The sequence below is a fragment of the Zonotrichia leucophrys genome, chromosome 4 (assembly GCF_028769735.1).
Source record: "Zonotrichia leucophrys gambelii isolate GWCS_2022_RI chromosome 4, RI_Zleu_2.0, whole genome shotgun sequence".
In the NCBI taxonomy this organism is placed as follows: domain Eukaryota; kingdom Metazoa; phylum Chordata; class Aves; order Passeriformes; family Passerellidae; genus Zonotrichia; species Zonotrichia leucophrys.
The window spans coordinates 37,627,295-37,651,585 of NC_088173.1; the positions used below are offsets into that span (position 1 = coordinate 37,627,295).

A 24,291-nucleotide genomic window follows, 5' to 3' on the forward strand; every position below is an offset into this window, starting at 1 on the left:
TTCCAAGATAAAGATATTTACCATCTTGGGACAAAAGAGCACAGGGTAAAATTGCTGATGGCTTGGAGTGGTCTGAGTGCCATTTTTTTGCTGGCACTGTTTAATGTACTGTATGACATAGCATATATATGTTAATAAAACTGTTAGTTTAATTGGTTTCAATTACTTTTGGAATAATAAAAAAAAGCTTTACTATTAAGTAACATCTCTCATTAAGACCTTTTGAGTTCATTTGTAACATTAGAATGGTTGTTCATTTTTCATAATAAACGTGTATTTTGTGAAGCAGTAAATAAGGGATGGAAAAATTTCTCATAGTAGGTGCTCTGGAGATGGAGGAATAATACCAAAGTATTTGAGCTGGGGAATGGACAAGGAGGTTTTAAACATTTACACAGGACAGGACTGAATAACCATGATAAAGTGTTCTTGTTCAGATAAAAAGCCCATGGACAAGGTGGCAGGGGATTTTTGTTGCATTTTTGTTTTGTGTATTTGTAGATGCATCAGAGCTATTTCAGCGTAGAGATCCTTCAAAGACAGTCCTAGATCTGTTGTTGCCAGTCCCTGTTAGTTGCATCTAGGCTTAAATTTGGCTTTGTGAGTAAATTGCAACTTTTTTGTTTGACTTGGCGTGGTTTCATCAGCTAACAAATGACTTTCAGGTGTTTTTGATTGATTCTTGTTGCCATATCAGTATATTTTTAGCATTAAATATTATGTGCTGTCTAAAAGTGCCTAATTTTCTAGTTGTAATGTTTTTCTGCTAATTTATCTTTTGTCACCCATTGGTCTGCCATAGGCACTGCTAGTTTACTCTGAGAAAATCTTGTAAAATTACCTTGATTTGTAGAAAGATAAGTGAACATGGCTGTCTGCAAAATTATGTGTAAGAATAGGGTTTTACAAAACTCTGAAAATGAATTGTGGACTCTTGAAAACATATTACAGGAAAAATAAGACTCTTCAAGTTGCCTTCCTCAAGAAGTGTAATTGTTGATCTGTTTTAAAAGTTGTTATTTTGGTTTGTCCATACAGATGAAAAATTTAAATGGAATTATGAACTATGTCATTTGCAGAGTGGAAGATGGGCAGGAATCTCCTTGGTAGTAGAAAATCAGTAATTCCATGTCTTTCCCAGCTTTTGTGGCACTTGATTTCACCTTACTCAAGCTGGCACTTACTGCATTTGCTGCTTCTTAATTGTCATGCTCAATGTCATTTAGTAGCGTGAATGTGTGACTCCACATTGCTGTTAGACTTTTTAAGGCATTTGTGAAAGGGAAATATTGAATGTGGACAGTTTGCAAGTGTTCCCTTGAAAGAAAAATTCTCTACAGTCAGCAGACACTGTAATGTAGTGTTATTGATCACAAACACCAAGCACAACAAAGCAAAATACTGTATTTTGTCCTGCTGTAGAGCTTAGGAAAATATGGCATAGTTCAGGGTGGTATTTTACAGAAGTGCTTCATTAATTTGAGCATGTGGGATGGAGGAATGGAAAATTAAAATAAAGTGATTACAAATGATCCTAAGTGTTTCAGTGCCTTGAGAATTTTCTTAAATGTTATGGTGCGCTTGAAACTGCTGCTTTTTTTTGAGCAATGATGAAAATGGGTCCCCCATTGTTTCAGTTAACCATCCACAGTTTCCTGTTACCAGTTAGGATATGGTGCAGAGTTTTAAAGGCCACATAAATATACTTAAACATTAAAGAAATTATAAAGTACATTATGAATGGTTCAGTCACTTCTCTATTATTAAGATCTTCAGGAAAATTTAGACTTTTTTGCAGAGTTGTGCCAATTTTTGGTGGTTTTTTTGCAGCTAAAATGTACGAACTGTGTATCAGGAAAGTTTTAGTTGCTGTCTAAGTACAAAAGACTCTTGTAAGCTGATGTGATGGCTAAATAGAATGTTTTGTTTGCAAGTACCTGAGAGCTGGTTGGAATTGCACACTCCATGTACAATAGACCGGAAGAAATATTTCGTTACTGTGTATGTTCAGTCAGGTGATGTGCTGGGCACAGGTTTAACACAGGAGAGGGCTCTGAGAATTTCATTAGCAGGTTTAGGATGTTTTCATGTATGGTGAAATTGTGGGCTTTTTCCACTGAGCACCTCCTATCATCTCTCTGTAGCAGGATGTTTTGCAGTTTTGCCACATTTGTTTTCAGACAGGTTCTTAAAAATTACCTTAGAGAACACAGTGGTTGCTGTGCAGAAAATTGGGAACAGCTAGGTGTGGATATTTGTGTCTCCAGGACTTTTTTGCACTTACTGTTGTTCAGCATGTTGACCTGCTGTAGAGTTTGGTGGCAGCAGCTCCATGATCCATGCTATTTTACCAATATATATTGGCACATCTTTGAAAAAAAAACTGTCACCATTGGACTAAGTATTGATATTGTTATCTGAAGTGTTGCTGACACTGTCTTGTTCTGTTTGCATGAGGGATCTAGTTCATGACCAGGAGATCCATTTGCTCTGGGCTTTTGATAGCTCAGATTATCTTTCCCTAAGGAAAGCTTCCATTTATATTGTGTTCAATATCTGAGACCAAATAAAGAGGAAGAAAAAGTACTGCTGAGAAAAAAAGGCAATACATACCAATAAAAGAAGATTCATGTGAGCAGAGTAAAATAATCTGAGTATTGAGTCAGTAGTGAGTTGAAAAATGTGCAACACAGTTTTATGGTAATTCCACTTGTTTGTGACAATCTGCAGATTGAAAGAGGAAAATTTCCTGCAAATGAAGTCATGCAGTTCATGGAATACAAATTATTTTAATTGTTCACAGGTAAAAATGATTATTATTGATGTTTTGTCTATCATAATCCACAGGTTTGTTCATATGCTTGATCTTTTAGTTTGACCTGTGCAGGGTAGGTGATGTCATAATACAGAACATTATAAAAATGGGATGATTTCTTTCCATAGAGTGGAATTAATTAGTGAGATGGTTTGTAGAATTATTACTGTCAGCTTTGGGTTTATGGAATTTTTGTCTAGATGATAAAAATGTTTTAGTGCTATTCAGGGCACCTTCTTACAGTACAAATTTGGATGCAGGTGTAGAGCATGGGCGAGCTGAATGTGTGTTGATTGGTGTACATGAATTTCTGGCTCTGAAGAAATTACTTGATTTCAGAGGAGTAGTCCTCACTTGATCTCTTGGAGGCTTTTGCTGTGCAGCAGAAAGGTGGTGCTTATTTTTGTTCCCTGAGCAAGGGGCTGTCTGCTCGCTCAGGCTTGTTGTGGGGAGGAAACTTTGGTTTCTGTTGCTGCCAGTGATACTTGTGGTGTATTTCCTGAGCCGCTGATGTGTGTGCCTTAGTGAGCTGATGTGTGTCACCCCCCCACAAAGTTGTTTTTGCTCCTTCTGTTTGCACCCTTCCAACATTTGTGGAATGTTTTGTGTTCTTGGCTGTCAGGGTGTCAGTCCAACCAAATGCTCATCTCTGTTCCCCTGAACGCCTGCCAAGCCAGCTTTGTTGTTTCCAGTGGAGAAAAATGGAACTTGGTAAACAAGATGTTGATGTATTGATATGGCATATTATTTTTCTTACTGAGTTGGAAAGCAAGTTTACAAATAGCTTGTTATATATTTCACTGTTAGCAAACTTAGTGCAGAAAAAGATCTATTTTTATGCTGTATTCCTTCCAGAGTATTTTTATCAGAGAAGGTAAATAGTATTTTGCAAATGTGAATCTTGCAAGAAGTAGGTGAGAGTTGTACTGTCTTCTCTCTCTGTTCTGTCCTTCAAATGTGATTTTTGCAGTTCTCCTGAGGATCAGATTGTGTTATAAATCTTAAAGGCAAGCTGTCTGTCCAAGAGCAGTCACCTCACTGCCTTGGGGTAGGAAAGGAAAATTCATGTTAGTTTTGAAAAAATCTGAGTTCTGCAAATTGTTCCATCACTTCCAAATTACCACTATCTGAACCTTCTTTTTTTTTTCAAGGATGCTAGTACAGCTTGTTATGGTTTTGCTTTGCAGATTTGAACTTGAATGGGCTGCTTGAATGATAGGTTCTTCTGGAAATCTTCTGGAAATTATGCCAGGATGCCCCCGGGTCCCAGACTTGAGATATCTTTTGGGAAACCTCAATTTCCTTGGCAGTCTCTCAGGAAATGTCATGGTGCTGTGAGAGCTACTTATGTCCTTCCTTCCTTACAGGAAAAATAAAGTAAAATTCTCCAGTGAACCATAACAAAGATGATAAAACCAGCTTTGTTCTGGAAGGCTGTGTTCAAATCTTAGAACTGTTTCTGAATTTTTTTAAATTCCATTGTGTGCTGCTTATCATGGGATTTTTTTCCAGCAGAAAATTTCTCCCCTCCCCTCTTTTTTCCCCTGGTGCTTTTGTGTTTTTTTGGTGTGTATTTCTAAACTAATCCAAATAACTTGGGAATAGATTTTAGGACATCTAATGCGTATTTGCCAGAGAGAAGAACTGGAAGTCATGTTAAAAATATTTAGCTTTCATGATATCCAGATGTGTTTAGACCTTCCTTTGTCAATCAGCTGTAGTGACAACATCTGTTTTCTGCTTTCCCTTTCACTTTGTGTTCTTCAGAGTGGAGTAATTCAAAGGATAAGTTGTGGCTTAGTCCTCCATATAAACTGTGGCACAGGGACATGGTCAGGCTCCCCTCAGCACTGCTCTGAGTTGAAGCTGAGTTCTGGTTCTGCCTGCACAGGGGAGCTGCTGTTAAGTGTGTCACTTTTTCATGCTCTTGGGTTCCTATTGGTGCAACCACTGCTTGATTTTGAGAGCATGTTGTAAACTAATGTGATAAGTAATGTAGTGTGGGTTTGCTTTGAGGATAATGGAATGTATCTGAAATGATGAGGTGAAATGAGAAATAGGACTCATCTTCAAGTTTGAGATGAGAAAAGCCTGAGAAAGGTGAGGGGGGTTCTTGACAATTTTCTAAAGCTCAGTAAGAATGCAATAATAATTGCACTTTTAAGAGTCTTAAAATAAAGCTTCTCATTTTCTCAGGAGCTCTTATGTGTACTTGAGCTTGTACCTGGATTGGGCAGTAATTCACATACAGCTACTACTGGGTGATTGCCATGACAAATGAATCTACTTCTTTTTATATTTTGTTCTTCAGTTTCTGTTGTGCCATTTTCTGCCATAAATTGTGTACCCACGACTGTGGTAGATATTGTCACTCTTATTACAGGACTAGCCAATGAAAATGGCAGCAGGGACAGCAGGCAGGGTTTTTTTTTTTGTTACCAAAGATGTGCATTCTTAGCTCATTACCCTTGGTGGAGAGATGAACCACGTAGAGCGGACAGGAGGATTTTCCACACTGCTCTTTCTGGTGTACAGGTGTGTGAGGAGGTGGGGACAGAAGGTGCAGTGGTTTCAGCTTCCCTGCGCTGTTGGAGAGGGGCAGGTGGAGTTTCAGCCCTCCCTCTGTTACATTTCTGTGTGTGGGGCTGTGAGGGGCTGAGCACAGCTGGGCCACTGCTGTGCTTGGATCCCCAGCGTGGGTGGTGGTGCAGGAAAAGCTGCGTGGCTGAGCTGCACCAAAGAGCAGGAGCCAAAGAACTGCCTGGTAAATTCCTGGGAATGTATTTCCCTTGTGCAAAAATATTTATAAAGGGAATGTTCATTTGCCAGTTTTGAGCAGGAGAAAATAGGTTGAGGTGAAATTACAAAAGAACAGTTTGAAGGGGGGACAGGGCGAAAGGAGATGCTTTGAAATCCATCACACACACTCCTCTTCCACCTGCAGTTCCTTGGGTTCAGAAAATGAACCTAGGCCTCATTTCCATTCATACTAGTTTTTCAAAATGGTTTTAGAGTGACTGAAAAAAAACTTTGTAAAATGAACCTAACAAAACACTCTATAAAACTATTAAAATAGTTTTAAATAGGGAGATATTCAAGCTTTATAGCTTGTTCAACAAGTTTTAAATAATAGTGTGAATTATTGCAAGTGTTAATTTTTCAGTGATTTGCTTAGTGAGTAGATGTCTTTTTTTTTTAATTAAAACTGCTTACTGGATATTTTTCCACTCTGCCAGAAAAAAACCATTAATTTCAAGCCTAGGGATAACTCTGGTGCAGTCTCTACAGAGATCTGATAATGGTGATGGAAATTAAGTGGAAGTACTTAATGGTGATTTAGCTCTCCATGTCTTGCACTTAGCTTTAAAACTGACTGTATTTTTCAGTGAGTTGTGGTGAAGGTTCCAGATCAATTTAGCCATATCTGTCTTGTCACTGGAGTTGAGAAGGAGGAAGAGTTAGTAATGCACAGATAAGTTTTCAAAGATTTTGGAAATAAACTTAAGCAACTTCATTAGGTGTCTGAAATCTGTCTCAGTGTGAACAGGATTATCTGTATGGCTAAATCAGTAGTACTAGCCGTATTAATGTGTTTTGGTTATGTGAATTGTCCTAGTGAAGTGTATATATGTCTGATAAGAAATATTTGACACTCTAGAAGCATCAGAGTGAGTGAGTTCTTGAAAATGCAAAGGTAATTGTTGAACTTTCAGGCTAGTCACAAGATTTTTGTGCCACTGAAGGCAAAAATAATTGCTCCTATGGAGAAGTTTCAAACATATTCTGTGTAAGGACTGAAGCATCATAGCATGGATAGACAAAATTCTGAGTAATCAGAAAATAGTACAGCAAGGTATCTCATGAAAAATTTACTTCTGCTTCCAAGTGTGAAAACTACTTCCTGCAGAGCTTACAGTTAAAACTGGTTCCTGTCAAGCTCTGTACCAAAGGATGGAGCACCAGAAGAAGAATTTGTTTACCATTAAATAACTACTAGTGTGTAGAAATAGTTTCACAATATGGGGGGTGGGGGGGAAAGCATGGGAAGCTGGGACTTAACTCTGCTTTTAATGTTTTGCATTTGGTCATGGTGGTGACTATTATGTTAATATTTGAGCACAGACGAAACACTGAGAAAGCTAAACGTACATCCTGCCTGCAACACCAATTAAAACAAGAAAGCCACTTACACTGGGTGGAGGGAATTCTTTACACAGCAATAAGCAGAAGTTACATTAGCAGTTGATGTACAGAAATGTTTTTTGCTATGCTGTAACTACTCAAAAAATAGAATGAACTGAGTTTATGTACTGGTGGATGAGAGTGAGGACTGCAAACACTTGTGCTTTTGATTTCTCTCTTGCTTAAACATCTTGTAGGCTTGTCTGTCTTGGGGGTGTTGGGAAAGTGATGGATTTAGTCCTTTGGTCTTGGGTTTCCTGGGGCTTCCAGTACTGAGAGGTGTACATTCTTTTCCCTTTTGTCTAATTTCCTCCCTTTGAAGTGGAGACCAGGCTTCCATTGAAAGCAGAGGTTGTCCAGATACATGGCATATGAACATCTGACTTTATTTGAGAGTACATGAAAGGCTTTTATTAGTTTCTTTTAACATTTCTGTCTCATAATATCATCTTAAATCACACTCTGAAATGAAATCATAATAGTTGCCGCCTAGATTCCTTGTGTGTTGTAGAAGGCTTAATGCCTTATGTACAGGATCTCTCAAGCCTAGCTGAGATTTCAGCTGCGCTGTCTTCCATATGTTTGGAGAAAACCCTTCATCATCTGCATCCAATTTAGCAGAGAGCTGGAATGCTGGAAACATGTTTTGTTCCTGCCGAAATATAACTGCAAGCACTCTGCGAGGGAAGGCATCACAGTGGAGTTGTTCCTCTGTGTGTGCAGAGCAGAGGTGTCCAAGTTGAGCTGCTTTCATTTATTTGGAGGTTTGGGTCCATATCCCTTTGGTGTGGGCTGAGCTGGAGGGCAGCGGTGAGCCCACCATTGGCTCAGCTGTGGTTCTGCTTAGCTCTTGGTGGGGGCAGAGGAGCCCTGTGCTGCTTCCCTGCATCCATCCTGCTTCCCTGCTGCTCCTGCTGCTGCTCCGCTGCTCCTGCTGCAGGCAGTGGTGTGGGGATCTCACATGTTCTGCATGAGCTGCTGCTCCTGGAGCTTCCTCCCAGATCTGGCCAAGGACACTTGGTGATGGTTGGTACCTCAGTAGCTGATGCTTAGTCTCTTCAGCAGGCCTTGGTGCACAAGGTAGGTAGGTGATGCTGCTCTCTTACAGTGCCTGGTCACAAATAGCAACTGGATTAGCAATTTTCTTGTTTGTTTTGCTGAAACGCGTGGCAAATTTCATCATCCTAAAGAGGCAAAAGTGTGTTGGTGCTGTTTTGTGTGTGTTCTGTCCAGATTGCTTTACCAGCCTATTGCTGTGAAGCTGAATGCCTTCCACAAACAATGTCTGACATCTGTTATCTGTGCTGGATTGTTTTTCTGTGTCAACTTGAAAACTGTATGTATAAAGTGATTTTTATTTATTTGAATCTTCCAGGGCGTTTGACTGTTTTGTTAGGAAATGCAAGGTCAAATAAATGTTTTTGATGAGTCTTGCTGTTTACACTTAACAGCTCTGAAGCGGCACCAGCAGTATTGTGTCTTTGAAAAGACAAAGGCCTTAGGAATAACTGAAAACAAAAAAGTGAAGAATTAGAAAAGCTTTGCCAGAGTTAATAGAAGAAAAGTCAGGTCACAAGACAATAATCAGGGCATCTGTTCTGCAGTCTCCCAAAGCACAAAGTTCTTTCTGTTTTCTAGAAAACCCAACTGTTGCTACAATGTTGTCTATTTGCAATGGGGAATCTGTTTTGTTACAAGATTAATTATCTTTTTCCATTTGTAAAGGTTGAAATACTGTCTTGAGAACCATTGTGTCTGTTGGAAGAGAATCTGAAGAATCCTATTCCATCTTCATCTGTTCTAATTAAACTCTGTTCCTAAATTTGGGTGAATGATGGATCAAGCTGATAAACCACACAACTCCATGTAAAAATTGCTTTCTATGTGGTTGATACCTAGGGATTTTACCTTCCAACTTAGAAGAGCAGAGTTATTTTTCAAATCATTATCTGATCAAGAGAAGATGAAAAAGCAAGGGTGTAGTTAGGGTTGCAGTTAGAAAGAGGAAGTATGAAGTTACTAGGAGGTTGGATTAATTTAATTGCCTTACATTGGCTTTTCTGCAGTGTCTGTTCTGCAGTTTTCTGCATTATCTGTTCTAGAGGTTGGTTGTGAGTATAATTCCATGGGAAAATTTGTCCATAACTGGTAGTTGTAAAATAATAAAAATCACAGCTGTAGCTCTCACCCATCTCTACTGAACTGGCTTTGTAAATGGAATAAACTGTGGTGCTGATTGTTTTAGCAGTCAACTCATGTAATTCATACTTTCCAGAATGCACCTTATTCTGCAAAAAGAAATCCTCAAACAGTCTGTGCTTTGGCAAAAAGGAGCTGCTTGAGTTTGTGAGACCCTGATTTAAACTTCATTTGTTTTCCTGCACTGATGAAACATATAGCTTTTGAAATGCAGGATGGTGTTGGTGCAGGTCACAGATAACCTGCAAGTTACAAGCAAGACAAAAAAGGTGTCCTTTTCTTCTTTGTGAAAATAAAGAACAAAAAAAAATCAAGAAAGCAGCAGTGTGGAGCCATGATGGTCATATGGAGGGAGATGGGGCATTTTTTGGGTTTGGATGGCAGGGCTTCTCTGCTGTTTTGACTACAGTAAAGTGAAATAGTAAGGCCTGTCTGACTGGAGGTGATAACCTCCTTTCCCTTGGGCATGCTGATATTTTCCTCTTTAGATAGTGACTTATATAAAACAGACTCTCCTGACTGCAAAGGGAGTTAATAAGATAAGGTAGATCTTGCTGGTTTGTTCTTGATGCTGTTTTCTGGTACTAATGACCAATGTCATTCATAGCGGAAAAAATTTATATTCTCATGATGCCTTGCCTCTTAAATTAGACAAATTGAATAAATTGAACTCTGTAAACATGAATATGCTGAGCACAGTCTCAAAGTGGCTGCAGATCCAGGACCCACTATCTCTGGATTATTTTTCTTTTACATGTATTTTTCTGAAGTATTAGTCCTGGTTAATGTCTATTTCTCTTTTTGTAGCCTGCCTAAAACCTGGAGAGTGCCCTATGTTGTTTGCTACTAGTTAGTGTTTTGTTTTTTTTTTTTTTTTAAGAATCTAAACAATGTTTTCCTGAAGTTTTATGTAGGTAAGTAACATATTCATGCTTGCTGGATTTGAATCCTTTTAGGTGAATAACTTCACTTGGTTTTCCCTTTTTCATTTTGGGTGCAGCAATGCCAGCAGAAGAGGCTTACATGTTTTTAGCTGGCTTTCAGGTCACCTGAAGTGTTCTTGACTCTAGCTCTGCCTCTCCTTCAGCTCACCTGGCACAGCAGTGGTCAGAAGGAGACACATGAACATAAAATGCTCTTAGGGAAGGTGTGCTCACCTTTTAGCTGGGGGTTATGATGGTGGAATGTGAAGACTGTGGATGCAACACACCGGGGTTGGCTTTGCCCTTAAGGGTTCCTTTAGTACAGGCTGGAAGAGTAGATGTTAGCATCCATGCACAGATTGGCCTTTTAAAGGGGAAGGACCCCATGAATTTATTCCGTTCCCCCATATCAATTCATTCTAGAGTCAAAGCAGAGTGTTGGTGCTGATTTAGGAATTCAGGGACAGTATTCACTTTGCTTAGAGCTTTACTGGAAAGGGCAGTACTGCAATGGTGTTATTTTTCATTTACTAAAACAAATTAAGTTGCATGGCATACATTGCTGCTTTCTGAAATACATAGGAAGGATTGTGGACTCTATTTTTCTGATGTAAACTTGTTCTTACAAAAGTGAAATGTTAGTTCTTTAAGTATGAATTAATGCTTTTCCTGGGCAGAAGATGGAAATGTCAACTGCAAAGTAATGGTGCTTATTTAGATTTGGCTTTTTCAGTGGAAAGACACACATCTGCTTTTTAAAAAATCTGACTATATTGTCTCCAGCATTCTAGCATGGAAATTTATGTCAGTATGGTTAATGTTTTTAAGTGACAGATGCAATTACCATTTACATAAAACATTTTTGAACAGCATTAAAACTATAGTGATTCCTGTTTAAAAGTAGGTCTATTTAAAGTTTAGGTCCTGCTGGGGTTGGCACGCAGAGAGGACACAAATCTTGGCTCTGGTACTAAGTTTAGTAGGAATGGAAGCAGATGCACCTCTGAGGTTGCCAAGTTTGAGCCTTTGGTTCTGACTCGCCCATGTTTGAGTTGGGACAGTGTCAAGGTTCTCCCTGAGGCTGGGTGGGTGCTCACTACCTGTGCACAGGATGTGCCTACCTGCTTGATATCCATGTACTGCTCTGGATGCGTACAGGACAGCTGGGAAATGGGCACGGCAGTTCTGGATGCAGTGCAGGCACTGGCTGTAACTCTGTCAGTTGCCTGCTACACTGGGGCAGGATGCTCCCACATGCACATTGTGATGCCATGATCCTTCTGGGGAGCACGTGGAAGTGGGAAAGATTTGCTTCAGAGGAATCTCTCAGCACATCACCAAGTGCTGTTGTTACTTGAACTTCTTTTTACTGACTGGGATAAACATTACATTGTGCATAACAAAGCAGAGGAAGTAATTTTGCATGAAATGTTCATAGCAAATATGTTCAAAATAAGTCTATGGGTTTCTCTTTGTCAAATGTGAACTAATGTAAGACTTTAAAGGTCATTGTGGGCTGAGTTGAGGTGGGTTGAGCCTTCCTTTTTTTCCCCTGAGGCTTCTGTGGATACACCCAGAGATAAGGTTCCTCCTGCTCTGAGCATCTGAGTATCCAGAGAGATGTTGCTAGCCAGTAGTTGGCTGTGTTAATCTCTTTGCCGAAGCTGGGACTACATTTGCTCTGACCAAGAGAGGAATTTGAAGCGTGGTGCAGGCAGCAAATATTTGTCTTTATTCCTCCCACTCTCCAGCAACTACAAACTTTTCCTGCAGAACCTGTGAGCTCCTTTGATTTGCAAGTACTGCAGCAGATCTGAGAGGAGGCTTTTGCTGCCATAGACAAACTGGAATGTATTTTTGCTGCTTGGCAGCGCATTTAGTGAATTTCACTTGTAGCATCCTAATTCTCTTGATCAATTTTATAAGGAATGTGCAAGGTCTGAACTGCTGTGAATTGGACAACCTGGAAAGTCCTGTTGTGTTGGATTTCCTAAACATTCAGCCTTGTTTCATTCTCAGTGATTCACTGTCAGAGGGTGCTGACATCTGTGCATTCAGATGTGTTTTGCCACCAGTCTTTGAGAACAAAGAGTGGTGCTAGAGATTATTTTTGTACTTTGAGAGATCATCTGTTGAGATCATGCTTGGGGACAACTCTAAATCAATTCTTTTGTAAGTGAAGCCAGTATCTGCTGAAGTATTTGCCACTCTTATGTGGGAATTAAGTTACTTTTAAGCTGTCCTTACTACTACTTTCTCCATGTAAAGTATGAAGCTGTAAACAGGGCTTATGTATTTCCAGTGTCAGATATTCAGAGGCAGTGTTGCCCTTTGGTTGGAAGAGACATCTGGGACTTGAAATGTCTTTCAGCTGTTCCAGATGCTGCTTTTGACTTGCTCCCTGACCTTTTCACTGCTTAGTATTTCAGCTCCTGAGACTTGTCAGCTGTTCTGCATTTTTTTGTCTGTCTTGCATCACTTGACCCTTTCAGCTATCAGAGGCTCTTTATTGCCTTGTCTGTAGTTTTTCAAGCTTCTCCAGATAGTTACGGCTGATCTTCTGCTGTATGCAGTTTACCTCTAACATTGCCAGTTGTGCAGAATAAGACACTTGAGATGGGAGTCTGGATAGAAACCTGGCAGGTTAAGGACCACTCCATTCTAATGATAGAATAGTTTTGTGTTGGGAGGGGCCTTTTAAAGGTCACCAAGTCCAACCCCTCTGCGATGAACAGGGACACCTTCACTTTTCCCATCACTGTGATAGCAGCAACCTTGTCTTGCAACTGTGTGCTGCCATGTGAGGAAAAAGCTGAGGGGGTATATACATAATGTATAGCATGCAAAAACGCATAACAGATGCTGTTATCCTTGGAAGTTGTTGCTGAAGTTCTTCAAAACCCTTTTCTGTACTGTGACATTTTGCAGCCACTCCTAGATCAGGTATGGTGTATCTGTACCCGAGAAACAATACTCAGACAGGTTTGTGCAAATGTCTGCCAGTTACACAAGTCTTCTACAGGTGGAGTCCATCTCCACCCAAAAATGTTAGTGGGGTTAGGAAGTGATGGTGAGGTGTCCTTGCTAGGTGTCAGGAGAGAATCTGTGATCAGCAAAGTGCTCTCAGCTTTGCAGTTTGTTATGGCTCCTGCTGCTGCAGCAGTGGTGGGAGGACAAGAAAGGAGAAAGCTGCTGTGTGGATTTTCACAGAATAGGACTGAATGGCAAGGGCAGCAAAAGTTAAAGCTGTGAAAATTAGTCCAAATGCTGATCTGACACTGTGATCTGATGCTGCAGTGACAGGCTGCAATTGCTTTGCTTTTACCAAACTATGCACATGCTTACTAGCACTAGTCATTATCACCAAAAATAAATATACACATGCAGAAGTGGATGTTTTCAAAAGTGCCTGACCAAATGTGTTAACTAATTCCTGTTGTAATTCACAAGAAATTGAATGTCTTCTTGTATTCTTTTTAAATCCTCAAGTCTTGTTTGATTTGGGCGGTTTATAGCTGTGTTTGAATTCCTGTAAGAAAACCGTAGGCTTGTAAAGGTTTGGCTGGTCTAAGAATGTGTTAGAAAATTCTGACATGAAAATGCAAATGAGGTACTGAAGAGTTGTATTTGGCCAAGGCCTCAATTTTCTGGCAAAATTATTGGGTCTTGGTTTTTGAACTGATCCCAAAATGTATTGAAAAAGTAATGGATGTCTTCCCCTCAGCTGTACCAGACAGTGAATATCACCTGCTGCAGTTTGACCTAAGGAATAATTATTTAGGCCTTGGAATCAAAATTCTTTCAAGCAAAGTATATTCAGGCTGTCCCTGTTAGGACAGAAGTGAGAGTAAGGAATGCAGAGCAGCCAGGTGATTGTGCCTAGGATCATTACTGCCAGTGCTGCAAGAGGTTTGTTAGATGTCTCAGAAAAGTTTTTGGGTAAAATGTATAATGTCTGTTCTGAAAGTTTGTGGCAGAAAGCTACTGGCACGTGCACTGCTGCAGGTTTTGGGAGCAAGCAAGAGAGGAATGCTGTAAAATCTCTCCTTGCAGTGGCAGAAACTGAGACATGCTCCATGCAATGTAAAAATGCTAAGCACAAACAGAAAGCTTAGAAAGTTATTAAGTATATTTTTACTTCTTACTTGCTTTTCCTTGCCTGTGCAATATCCCATTGGCACAACAGATGAGTAGCAGCTGATCTGCAGTATCCTGATGGTGGGAAATAGGCCAGCCTTCTGCTTGCTGCAGCAGTTGCTTCAAGCTCATGCCTCTGTTGCAGCAGAGAGTCAGGTATCTTGGGATGTCTTAGGAGCAAGATCAATGCTTGTGTGTTCACAGTGCTTGACAGTGTTTTCACATACTAAATGATCTGAAGAATCAGTGAGACTACTACTCACTACTCAGTGAGACTAAATCAAAAATAAATTGAAAGGGAACTCACTGGTCAAAGGCAGCAACTCTGAACCTGAAAGATACCAATAACCTCAAGCACACTCTGGGTTAGCTTGTAAGTAAGCTGAGGGTACCCAGAACTGGATATCACTTGGAAAGAGATGTAAGTGTTGAAGAATTATTCTAATTTTACATAGCACCATTGTGTCACAGAGAATTTTATGAATTTTGTGCGTGTATGTGTATTTGACAGATAAGTTCATCAATAACCAAGCCTATTGTTGCTGCAAAATTGCTGCCTCTTACTGCCTATCTGTCCACGTGTCTGGTGTGGAGAAGTCATGTCTCTGCAGTGTTGTGTGTGCCTGCTCTTTTTGTGAGAGTAAGGGAATTAGGTGAGATGGGCTGAAAGATGATGGATCTGGGGCAGGCGCTCCGGCAGCTTCCCACTTTTATCCATTTTGTGGTAGGCTGTCATTGGGCTGCAAAGAACAGCATTTGAGCAGTGGCAGAGATGAAGAGTTACTGGAAGTGAACTCTGCTGATGTTTTGCATGCTTGAAATGTGCTATCTTGGCCATGAGAAATTTCAGTGAGAACAAAAACATTGACTGCAAACCACCAGGGTTTCTTGCCAAACAGATCATCTTCATGCAGTCCTGTGGCTATTCTTGTAACTGGATTTGGTGTGCTTTAATGAGTTTCTCTGACTATTTCCTGGCAAAATGCTGGGATCTGGGGGAGATGGCCAATTTCATAATTCAAGTATTGAGTGAGTGGTAGCTGAGGAGAAACACTTCCCTACTTTCTGTGCCTGCCGCCAGCACAGACCTTCCAGACTGGCAAGGAGAACATGAGTGCAGTCGGTTGCCTTCTAGACAGACCAGTGAGAGAGGCAAGTGGCTTTGTGGGAGCAGAAGAAGGTTGGATTGAGGCCAGCAGTGGTGGATGGTGATGGTCTCTGTGGGCCAGCAGATGTTGATGCAGAGCCAAAGTGTCAGGGAACATTTCTCGTTTTGTTTGCTTTGCACTCCGATGTCCAGACAAGCCCGGGAGAGTGAGCCCACAGGCAGCCCCAAATGAATATATTCTATAGAATTTATTCAGTTCTGGTCATTACCTAAACTGGAGGATGGCCAAGTCAGTAGAGTTGACTCTGGCAGCAAGCACAAGTTGTGTTTCCTGTTGAGAAGATGAGTTTGAGGAATATTCTCATTTAGTGCTGAAAATGCGTGGCTTTCTGCCTCTTCTTATGAGACTGGGAGGACTGGGAGTATGTTGATGTAATTCCACACTTTGTCATGTGTTGTTTACATACTGTTTGCACCTCACTGTTCTCTGCATCAGTGCCAGCACCCTGATATTTCTGCAATTTATTTTTATGATCTTAGTGTTGAAACAGCTGTAAAAACAAGTAGTCAAAGTGAGCCAGCTGCTGGAATTTCTGATTCCAAGTCTGGTTTCTAGTAGGCAGACATTGAAAGGGAAGGATATATGAAAAACAACAAATAAACTTAATCTCAGGACTAAATGCAAACAAGTTAAGTGGCTGAATTTTTTAGTGCTGAAGAGAGTTAAATCACTAATGAATGAAATAATACAGTTTGTTTTTTTTGTACAGAGCATCTCTAACTGCATACTACTGCTTTAAAGGAGATCTTACACTGTCCTGTGAGGACTTGGGAGCAGTAGACCTGTTGTCTCTCCTACACCTCATTCAATATTGCAGAAATAGATAGAAATTTTACCAAAGTGATGGAGATGTATTAACATCTTCCTTGGCTAGATAAAAATTCATATCCTTACTGTATACTGATATCAGCACCATTGGCATGTGACTTCATGAAAGAAATTATCTTTCATCCAAACAGCTAATTGGTTTTGACTTCGGTATTTAGGTTCTTGTTTGTGGTCCAAGTGTAATAGGGACCTAATGTCTTTAGCACTGCAGTGATACACACAGATACTTTTTTTAAAATCCTTTGTCCCTGCCTTGAGGCTTGCCCGGGCAGCAGAGCTGAGCTGATCAGCTTAGCAGTTGTGCACCAAGGAGCACAGGGTAGCCTGTGGGTAATGATTTTGTTCCTTTTTTCAGTTGCACTAAGTCACCTGCTGTTTACAATGCTTGCCATAAAATATTTGCTAATACTCACTTTCTAAGAGTGTGAGTTGGAGGGCTGCTTCTTGGCATCTACTTTGGTCCAGCCAAAACCCAGCAGCATCCAAGAGATTCCTGCTTGTATTCAGAAAATGCCAGTTATGAGTTGGGTGCATTTCCTTTTGGCGAGAGGGCAGTGTGGTCTGAGGGCTTGTCAGCTGGTTTGGTTTTGTTCTCGCAATTGTAACCACAGACACACACACAAAAATCTTTATCTGCTCTGCAGAGAGCCAGACACATTTGTATGTTTTGTGGTGCCGCTTGGCTCAAGTATATCTCACAGTACAAGTGTTCTGGGTGACTCTAGGTGAACCCTAAAGAGACAGGAGAAGGATTTCCTTTCTCTGAGAAGAATGCCAAGTGATTTAAGTTTTGATCCTGCAGTGTGTACCTTGCTGAAACCTCTGTGCTTGTGTTGAGCCCTGTTAACCTCAGTGGCACAGGGCAGTGAGGAGCTGTAATCATGGCAAGCAGATTCTAGGATCCAGCCCAGAGCAGGGACATGAAAACAGATTGTGAGGAGGTATTAAAGGAGAAAAAGCTCTAAACACACAACAGAGGTGGCAGCTAGAGAAGTTGTTTCAAAGGGGGTTTGTGAGCAGTAGGAAGAAGGAGCTGAAAACCATTTCTGATTGGGATCTATTGATTCCTTCTGTTACTGTGATTCATTTTATGGTGATGTAACACTGTGTATTAATTGTCAGAGGGATGGCCTCATCTGTCACATGTGTGTTATCTGTGTTTCTAGTCTGCCTTAGAAACTGAGTACATCCCTTTGCAGTGGCAGTGCTGATGCCCAGTCACGATGTTCAGTGCTGTGTAGGGACCCAGGGCAGGAGTGCCAGGCTTGGACTCGCTAACCCAGTTTGCTGAAGTGACAGCATGAAGCGTCAGTCTAGATATTCTTAGAGATGTCTTGCTGCCTGCAATGTCAAGAATATTTCATTCTTTTCCCAACCTGATGTTTGTAAACAAAAAGCTACCTAAAAAACCAACCTTTCTGGACTCAAACAGCTGTGCAAGCTGCTGATGAGGCAAGAGATTGCCAGTGGCAGTCTGAAAAGAAGAGAAACATGTTGTTCTTCAAACACTTAGTGAAATTTCATGATTGATTTTGCACACTGCTGTGTTTGTGGTCATAGTCACATTTTATTCTGTTTAGGTGTAAACTCTTTGGCACATGTAAGTTTCGGTTTGATTTATATTTTAACTGGAAATTTCAGAACTTGCAACTCAAAATCATTTGCTTGTGCTCTAGACTTAATAGGAGAGCAAGAAAAGCTTTTTGACTGTCAAGGTTAAGCACATTACTACATGATTATATGTACAAAATCCATCAGGAAGAGTCATGATTGTCCAGAAATGGTTAAAAGGTATAGTTTTAATAAGGCCAAAATGCCACATGAAATTTTGTCAAGTTCAGTTCCACAATTCAGCTCTAGTTTTGGCACAGTTCTTGTGCCTTTAGATGGGCCAAAATTCTTCATGATTTGCCAGATGTCTATAACAAGTGTCTGGGCACGCAGTCACTTCAGTCAGGGGTTGCCTGTAGGAGGTGATGTGCAACTATTCTTGCATTTACTGTCCCCATTCCTTTAAATGGACTTCAGTAAAAGGAGTAAAAACAATAACAAAAAAAACCCCTGCTTGTCCGATGGGTTAAAATTAAGCTTTGGTGAAGCAGAGGCTTTTTAAACATTCCCTGAAAGCCCCAAGCCTGCCAAGGAATTTTGAATGGGGACTTCCAGTAGTCAGCTGCTTTCCTTAGTCAGAGGAAGTACTGTAAGTTCATTTCTTGTTACTGCCTGTAACCCAGCAGAACTCACCCTCAGAAACAGCTGATGTCTTCTTCAGTGCTGGTCAAAATGTCTTGCACAGCAGTTGAACATACTTTTGCCCCCTTTTTAGCAGTTCATCATTACTTTATAGGTGAGTAGTAGTTCTCTCAGCTGATGGGGTGCTGCTGTGAGAACAAGCAGGCAGATGGCAAATGCTTTTCTGACACACTTGTGTAGCCGAGGCATGTTTCTTTTTCAGCTGTGTTGAATGGAGCGAGTTACTGCCTGCATAATAATGTAATAATTTCACCTTTTCCTCTTGTTTTCCCAACAGGAGAGTTGCCCATTGCCAACATGGAAGACCACAATGGCTCTTCAGAGGCTCCAGCCCTGAGCCCAGTGCAGCACGTTGCCATCAAGTGCGGGTGGCTGCGGAAGCAGGGCGGCTTCGTCAAGACCTGGCACACGCGCTGGTTCGTCCTCAGGGGGGACCAGCTCTACTATTTCAAAGATGAAGATGAAACCAAGCCCTTGGTAAGTGAAGGGAGGAGATAGGATGGGAGGTCAGGGAGAAAAGTAGGTTAACACAAGCAGAATTGTCTGGAATGTAAAGCACCAAACTTCTCCATCTCTGTCACTGGCTCAGTGTTGGATTCGGGATTTTGATTACACTGAGTCAGGCCCTGGCAGTTAATGTGGTTTCCCCATCAGACTCATTTCTAAAACTTCCTTTCCCAGGTCAGGTTTTCTCATTTCTGCATTTTAGAAGGAGAGGAGTATACAGGAAGTTCAAGTAGCAAAAATCATCAGTCAGATGGATTTGACTGAGGCAGATGAATAAGATATATTTGAAAAGATACTGCCTTTTTTTTAAGGTTTTTCTGCTTACTATGCAGAGTATCCCTGCTTTATGTCTTCCCACATAAGACCCTAGCTTGAATACATTGCCATCTGTAATATGGAACAGACTGGTGTGTGCCTGGCTGGTTCTTTTGTGGTGATTTACTGCTCCTTAACCCTCATCTCTTTTCCTATTTATTTAGCTTTTTCATCAGCATGCTTGAGGGCTACCTAGCCCCAGAGTGCCAGAGGAATAGAGTTAAATACTGCTGCCTCTTGGGTCAGCCTCTTTGATAGTAAAGATCTCCTGCTAGCACCTACAGGGGTATGATAGTCTCATGTGTTAACGATTTTCCAGATGTTTGTGACTTTCAAAAAAAGCTTTGACATCTGTGGGTTAACTTCTGTGCAGGTATTAAATATCATCATCACACCTGTATTTTTTATGGCTACTAGATCTCTGATGGTATACCTTTTGTATAGAATTTCACAGGGAGTTCTCAGATGTAAAAGCCATCTAATCCAGCTTCCTGTATGGAACAGGCATGACACTTGGCCAAGCTTTACAGCTTGCATTATGGTGTACATGCTAAGAAATGTATTCAGTCTTGAGGAAATGGTTTCCAAAGTGTGAGTTAATTTCTAAATACCTATTTTACATCTTGGTAGCTGTTTTCCCATAGAATTATCTCAGGTAGTATAGATTAATCAAGTAACACACTGTGTATTTACACAAATTATATTATATGATGACTACTTTGAATATGAAATAGTTAATTATTTCTGGGAAATACAGCATATCTTCCCCTGTATATATATTTTCAATCAAGAGTGTAAAAAGCAGCCATCAAAGTAAAATGTTTGTGGGCCAGATCCTGGATTTCCAGAATATAACTCTGCTTCCTAGTACTTGATATCTGCTGGGATGTTCTCATGCAAAGACTTATTGGCTTTTTAAGAGGTGGCATAATGCTGTGCTTTGTGGAACCTTCTACAGCCCAGAGCCCAAACTATCTTCTTGTCCATCTGCTGCTGACCTGTGGGATGGCTTCAGAAATATCCTGTTGGCTTTGCTGCTTCCCTTTTGTCAAATGGAGGTGGTGATTCTGATCTGATACTTGTGATAGGTTAGGTTAACTTGTGAAGTAACTAAAAGCTTATTTGAATTTTCCACTTTAGTCTCAAGGAAGTTCATAAAGAAATATAAAATAGGGTGGGAAAAGTGCTGAGAGAAGTGTAACTTAAAGTATGCTGATGGGTTTGGAAAATTAATGTGCCTGTCCAAGTTGGGATGAGTCAATAGCTCACCTTGGTGTAGCTTTTGAAATGTTTCTGAAACAAACTGCACAAGTGTCAGTGCCTGAAATATGTCCCAGGTTCAATGCCATACACAGAAGTATTTTTTTCCCATTACACTGAAGGGTTTGCTGCATTAACTGTGACAAGAAAATCACTATGACCTTCTGGGAGCCCTGTTGTTCTTGCTGTGGAGAGCTAAAGCAAAGAACTCCACTGATAGCATCAATTTTCAGTGCATAGGGATATTAGGAAATGGCAAACATATTTTGTTATATTGGATCTGTATTTAGGATAAATACCTCTTTGTTTACTACTGGATTGTTCAGTCTGTACGATTTACAGATGTACAGTAATTCTTTTAGACAATAATATAATGGAAGAAAGTTAATGAGGTTTTGTTCCAAATCAGATTGTAGTTTTTGTTTTGCTTGCTGGTTGGTGTTGTTTGGAGGGAGGCAGAGAGCAGTGATTACTTGTACTGAGGAATACTCTAATTGCATGTATATATAATAAATATAATTGTGTATATGTATATCTATATCTATGTATATATTTATAGAACGTGGAAGAATTATAGTAGGAGAGGACAATACAAGCCAGAGAGCTTATATTCATATCTTGTATTCATGTTAATGTGAATTAGAGAAAAGCAGAATCCAGTTTCTGGTGTAAAATTCAGCAGGTGTCCTGAGCACCATTCTGCTTAACATGTGGGCTTGGCTTCTGTTCAGTCTGTAACAGATATTATACCATGATGTTTTGTGTTTTTGAAAGTGAGGGAGATCTGAACAGAACCAAATTTTAGAAAAATATTATGATCTGTCAGACTTTATTCTCCAGGTGACTGTGTATAATGGAAGTAAAGAGGAGGAGGAACATTTTGTGTCTAAACCATCAGTAAATGCTTTGGAATTCCTGAAGCAGGCTCGTTTCCTGCTAGCAACAGAGATGGGTACCACATATGCTTTAGTCAGTGTGTGTACATCTCCTTGGTGTCAAGGCTATTAAATTTAAAAGTCATTAGCTATCAGTGTGAGAGTGGGGAATTGCCTCTGCCAACCTGTGCCTACAGGCACACAGAGCCAGTGAAGAACAACAGAAGAAAAAGCAGTGCACAGCTGTTACAGTCAAGGTCAGTGAATTGTCATTGATTCTTTATTATCATCAAACACATGGATCTTTCCCTTGTAATGTTTTATCAATATATTAGCATCTGTCGTTTGCTCTGGTATCCCTGAAATATCTCTCAGGATCTGGCAAAGCATTTCTGTTTACTGAAAATGTGTGTTTGGATAGCAATAATGTAGTTAATTCCACAGGAGAAAAAAAATCTTAACAAATAAGTGAGCAGGCCATGTGAAGGAATAAAATCTGATTTCTGATAAATCTGTGTTATCTCTGCTGCCTGGAAGAGATACTGGATTTTGCTTTCTTAATTCTTTTTACTGTTTTGTGCTTTAGAAAGCTAATGTTATGCTAGATCTGAAGGTCAGTTCTTCAAGCTTGAAATGTGGGCAGCTGAAAGAAATCAGAATTTAGCGTTCTCTTTTCTACAATACAGCTGTTGTTGAAATGCAGCCCATGAAAATTCATGTCTTCCTTTTTTCTCTCCTATGGTTAACCTCTCCAGCTGTGTCAGGGTTGACATGGTCTTGACTGCAGCCAGGAGGGGGAAGTCAGTGCTGGCCAATGAGACATTCTGCTTTTTCTGTGGTTCTGTGAGCAGGAGAAGGGAGATTTGGAGCATTGTCTCCTTTCTGCAGTTTTGCTGTCTTACTCTCCCAGTGTTACTGAGCAAGTGGGAGCAAGGCTTGGTACCTTGTACTGATGGAAAATCATTGGTATTAGGTTGTAAATGAACAAGCATGGACAAGTTCATCCAGTCTAAAAAGCATTTGAGTTTCTTTAATGTTGTTGAGACTCAGCTTGGTTTATGGACTTAAGTTTGAGGTGTGTATAGCAGAGAGATATTGAAAAGCTATGAGTTAGCCTTCAGGAAGCAATTTTGGTGTATGTCTGAAAGCTGACAAGGATCTAGTGTTTCAGTTTATATCCCAGTTTATAAGTTGATGTTCCAGTTTGAACAGTTTGCCATGCAGTTTTCTCCTCAAGATCTTTATAAGCACTTAACTGTTCAGCTTATGTAATGCTGGAAGGTATTCAGTGGCTCGCAGTATCTTAGGCCCTGGGATGGGACAGGGGATTGAAGTGGAAAAGTGTCAGTCTTAAGTGTGACATTTGAATTGGTTGCTGACTGAAAGTGAGGTAGTGGCAACTGCAGTCTTAAGTACAGGTCACTGTTTTGTCTGTAAGGGAAGGATGTTCTCTGATGTACAGAAAAAATATATTTTGAAGTATTACTTTCTGGAAAAATCATAAAACGAATCATAGAATGACCTGGGTTGAAAGGGACCTTAAAGATTCACAGTTTCAACCTCTTGTCACTGATGTCCATTGGGACTCAGCCCTTGACCACCACCCTCTGGATCCAGCCAAGTCCTTATCCACCTGACAGTCCCACCATCAAATCCATTTGTCTCCAATTTAGAGAGGAGGATGTTGTGGGGAGCCATGCTGAAGACTTTACAGAAGCCCAAATAAATGACATCTGTAACCCTCCCTTGTTTGCTGATGGAGTCACTCCATCACAGAAGGCCACAGGGCTGGTCAGGCAGGACTTGCCCTTGGTGAAGCTGTGCTGGGTGTCTCAAATCACCTTCCTATCCTCCATGTGCCTTAGCACAGCTTCCAGGAGGATCTGTTCCATGACAGTCCCAGGCACAGAGGTGAGGCTGACAGGCTGATAGTTCCCAGGATCCTGCTTTCTGCACTGTTGGAAAAATCTTCTCTTTTTCCCATCATCTGAGACTTCACCTGGCTGCCATGGATTTTAAAGCATCATGGAAAGTGTCTTGGCAACTACATCAGCCAATTCCCTCAGCACTCTGGGGTGCCTCCCATCAGATCCCACAGACACGTGTGCATTCAGGTTCCTTGGTGGCCATGAACTTGATCTTCATTTACAGTGGGAGGGACTTTGCTCCCCCAGTCCCGGTCCTGCTGTCCCTCCACTACAGAGGTGTGGGAAGAGAGGCTGCCCCTGAAGACTGAGGCCAAGAAGTTGAGTACCTCAGCTACAGAGTACCTCAGTGGTCTCATCTGTTGTTAACAGTGTACCAATGTTGTATATTGGGGTGGCTACACCTTCTTTGATTAACATACACCTTTTTGGTTAACATTCTTGTAGAAGCCCCTCTTTGTTATTCTTCGTGTCTCTGCCAGATTCACTGCTTCCCATTTAATGCAATTTGTGTAAAAATTTCATCGACCGATAAATCCATTTAACAGCATTAATAGAAAGCTTGATAAACTGCAGCTGCATTTTTAAATTAAAATCAAGCTTCTAATGAATGTAAATAGAAATTACTATGATAAATACGTATTTTGTATCGTAGCCTCTCAGGGAAAATCCTTCAGTATTAGTATTGAATATGATTAAAGATTGATCATCGTGGTTTTTAATAACTTAAAAGGGAGTGGAAAACATTTCTGTGTGGAGGGCAAAAGCCTGATTGTACATGCACTTGAGAACTGCATCACAGGAACTGTGATCTCTCCTTGCTGTCTAGAGCATTTTCGGTCAAGGGAGATCAGAGTATGCACTCTGGTCCTCGTCTCTGGGAAGCAGCAAGATCCAGCTTTT

The 24,291-nt window shown here is 40.6% G+C and overlaps 1 protein-coding gene across 3 annotated transcripts in view; it reads left to right on the forward strand.

Moving 5' to 3' along the window:
• Window positions 1-24,291, forward strand: part of ARHGAP24 (Rho GTPase activating protein 24) — a 246,647-nt gene that overhangs the window by 74,603 nt on the left and 147,753 nt on the right. For all 3 annotated transcript variants that reach the window (XM_064711178.1, XM_064711179.1, XM_064711176.1), the window contains exon 2: window positions 18,784-18,983. In XM_064711178.1, the coding sequence (XP_064567248.1) occupies window positions 18,804-18,983 (180 nt within the window). In that variant the 5' untranslated portion in view covers window positions 18,784-18,803. The remainder of the gene's footprint in view (window positions 1-18,783; window positions 18,984-24,291) is intronic.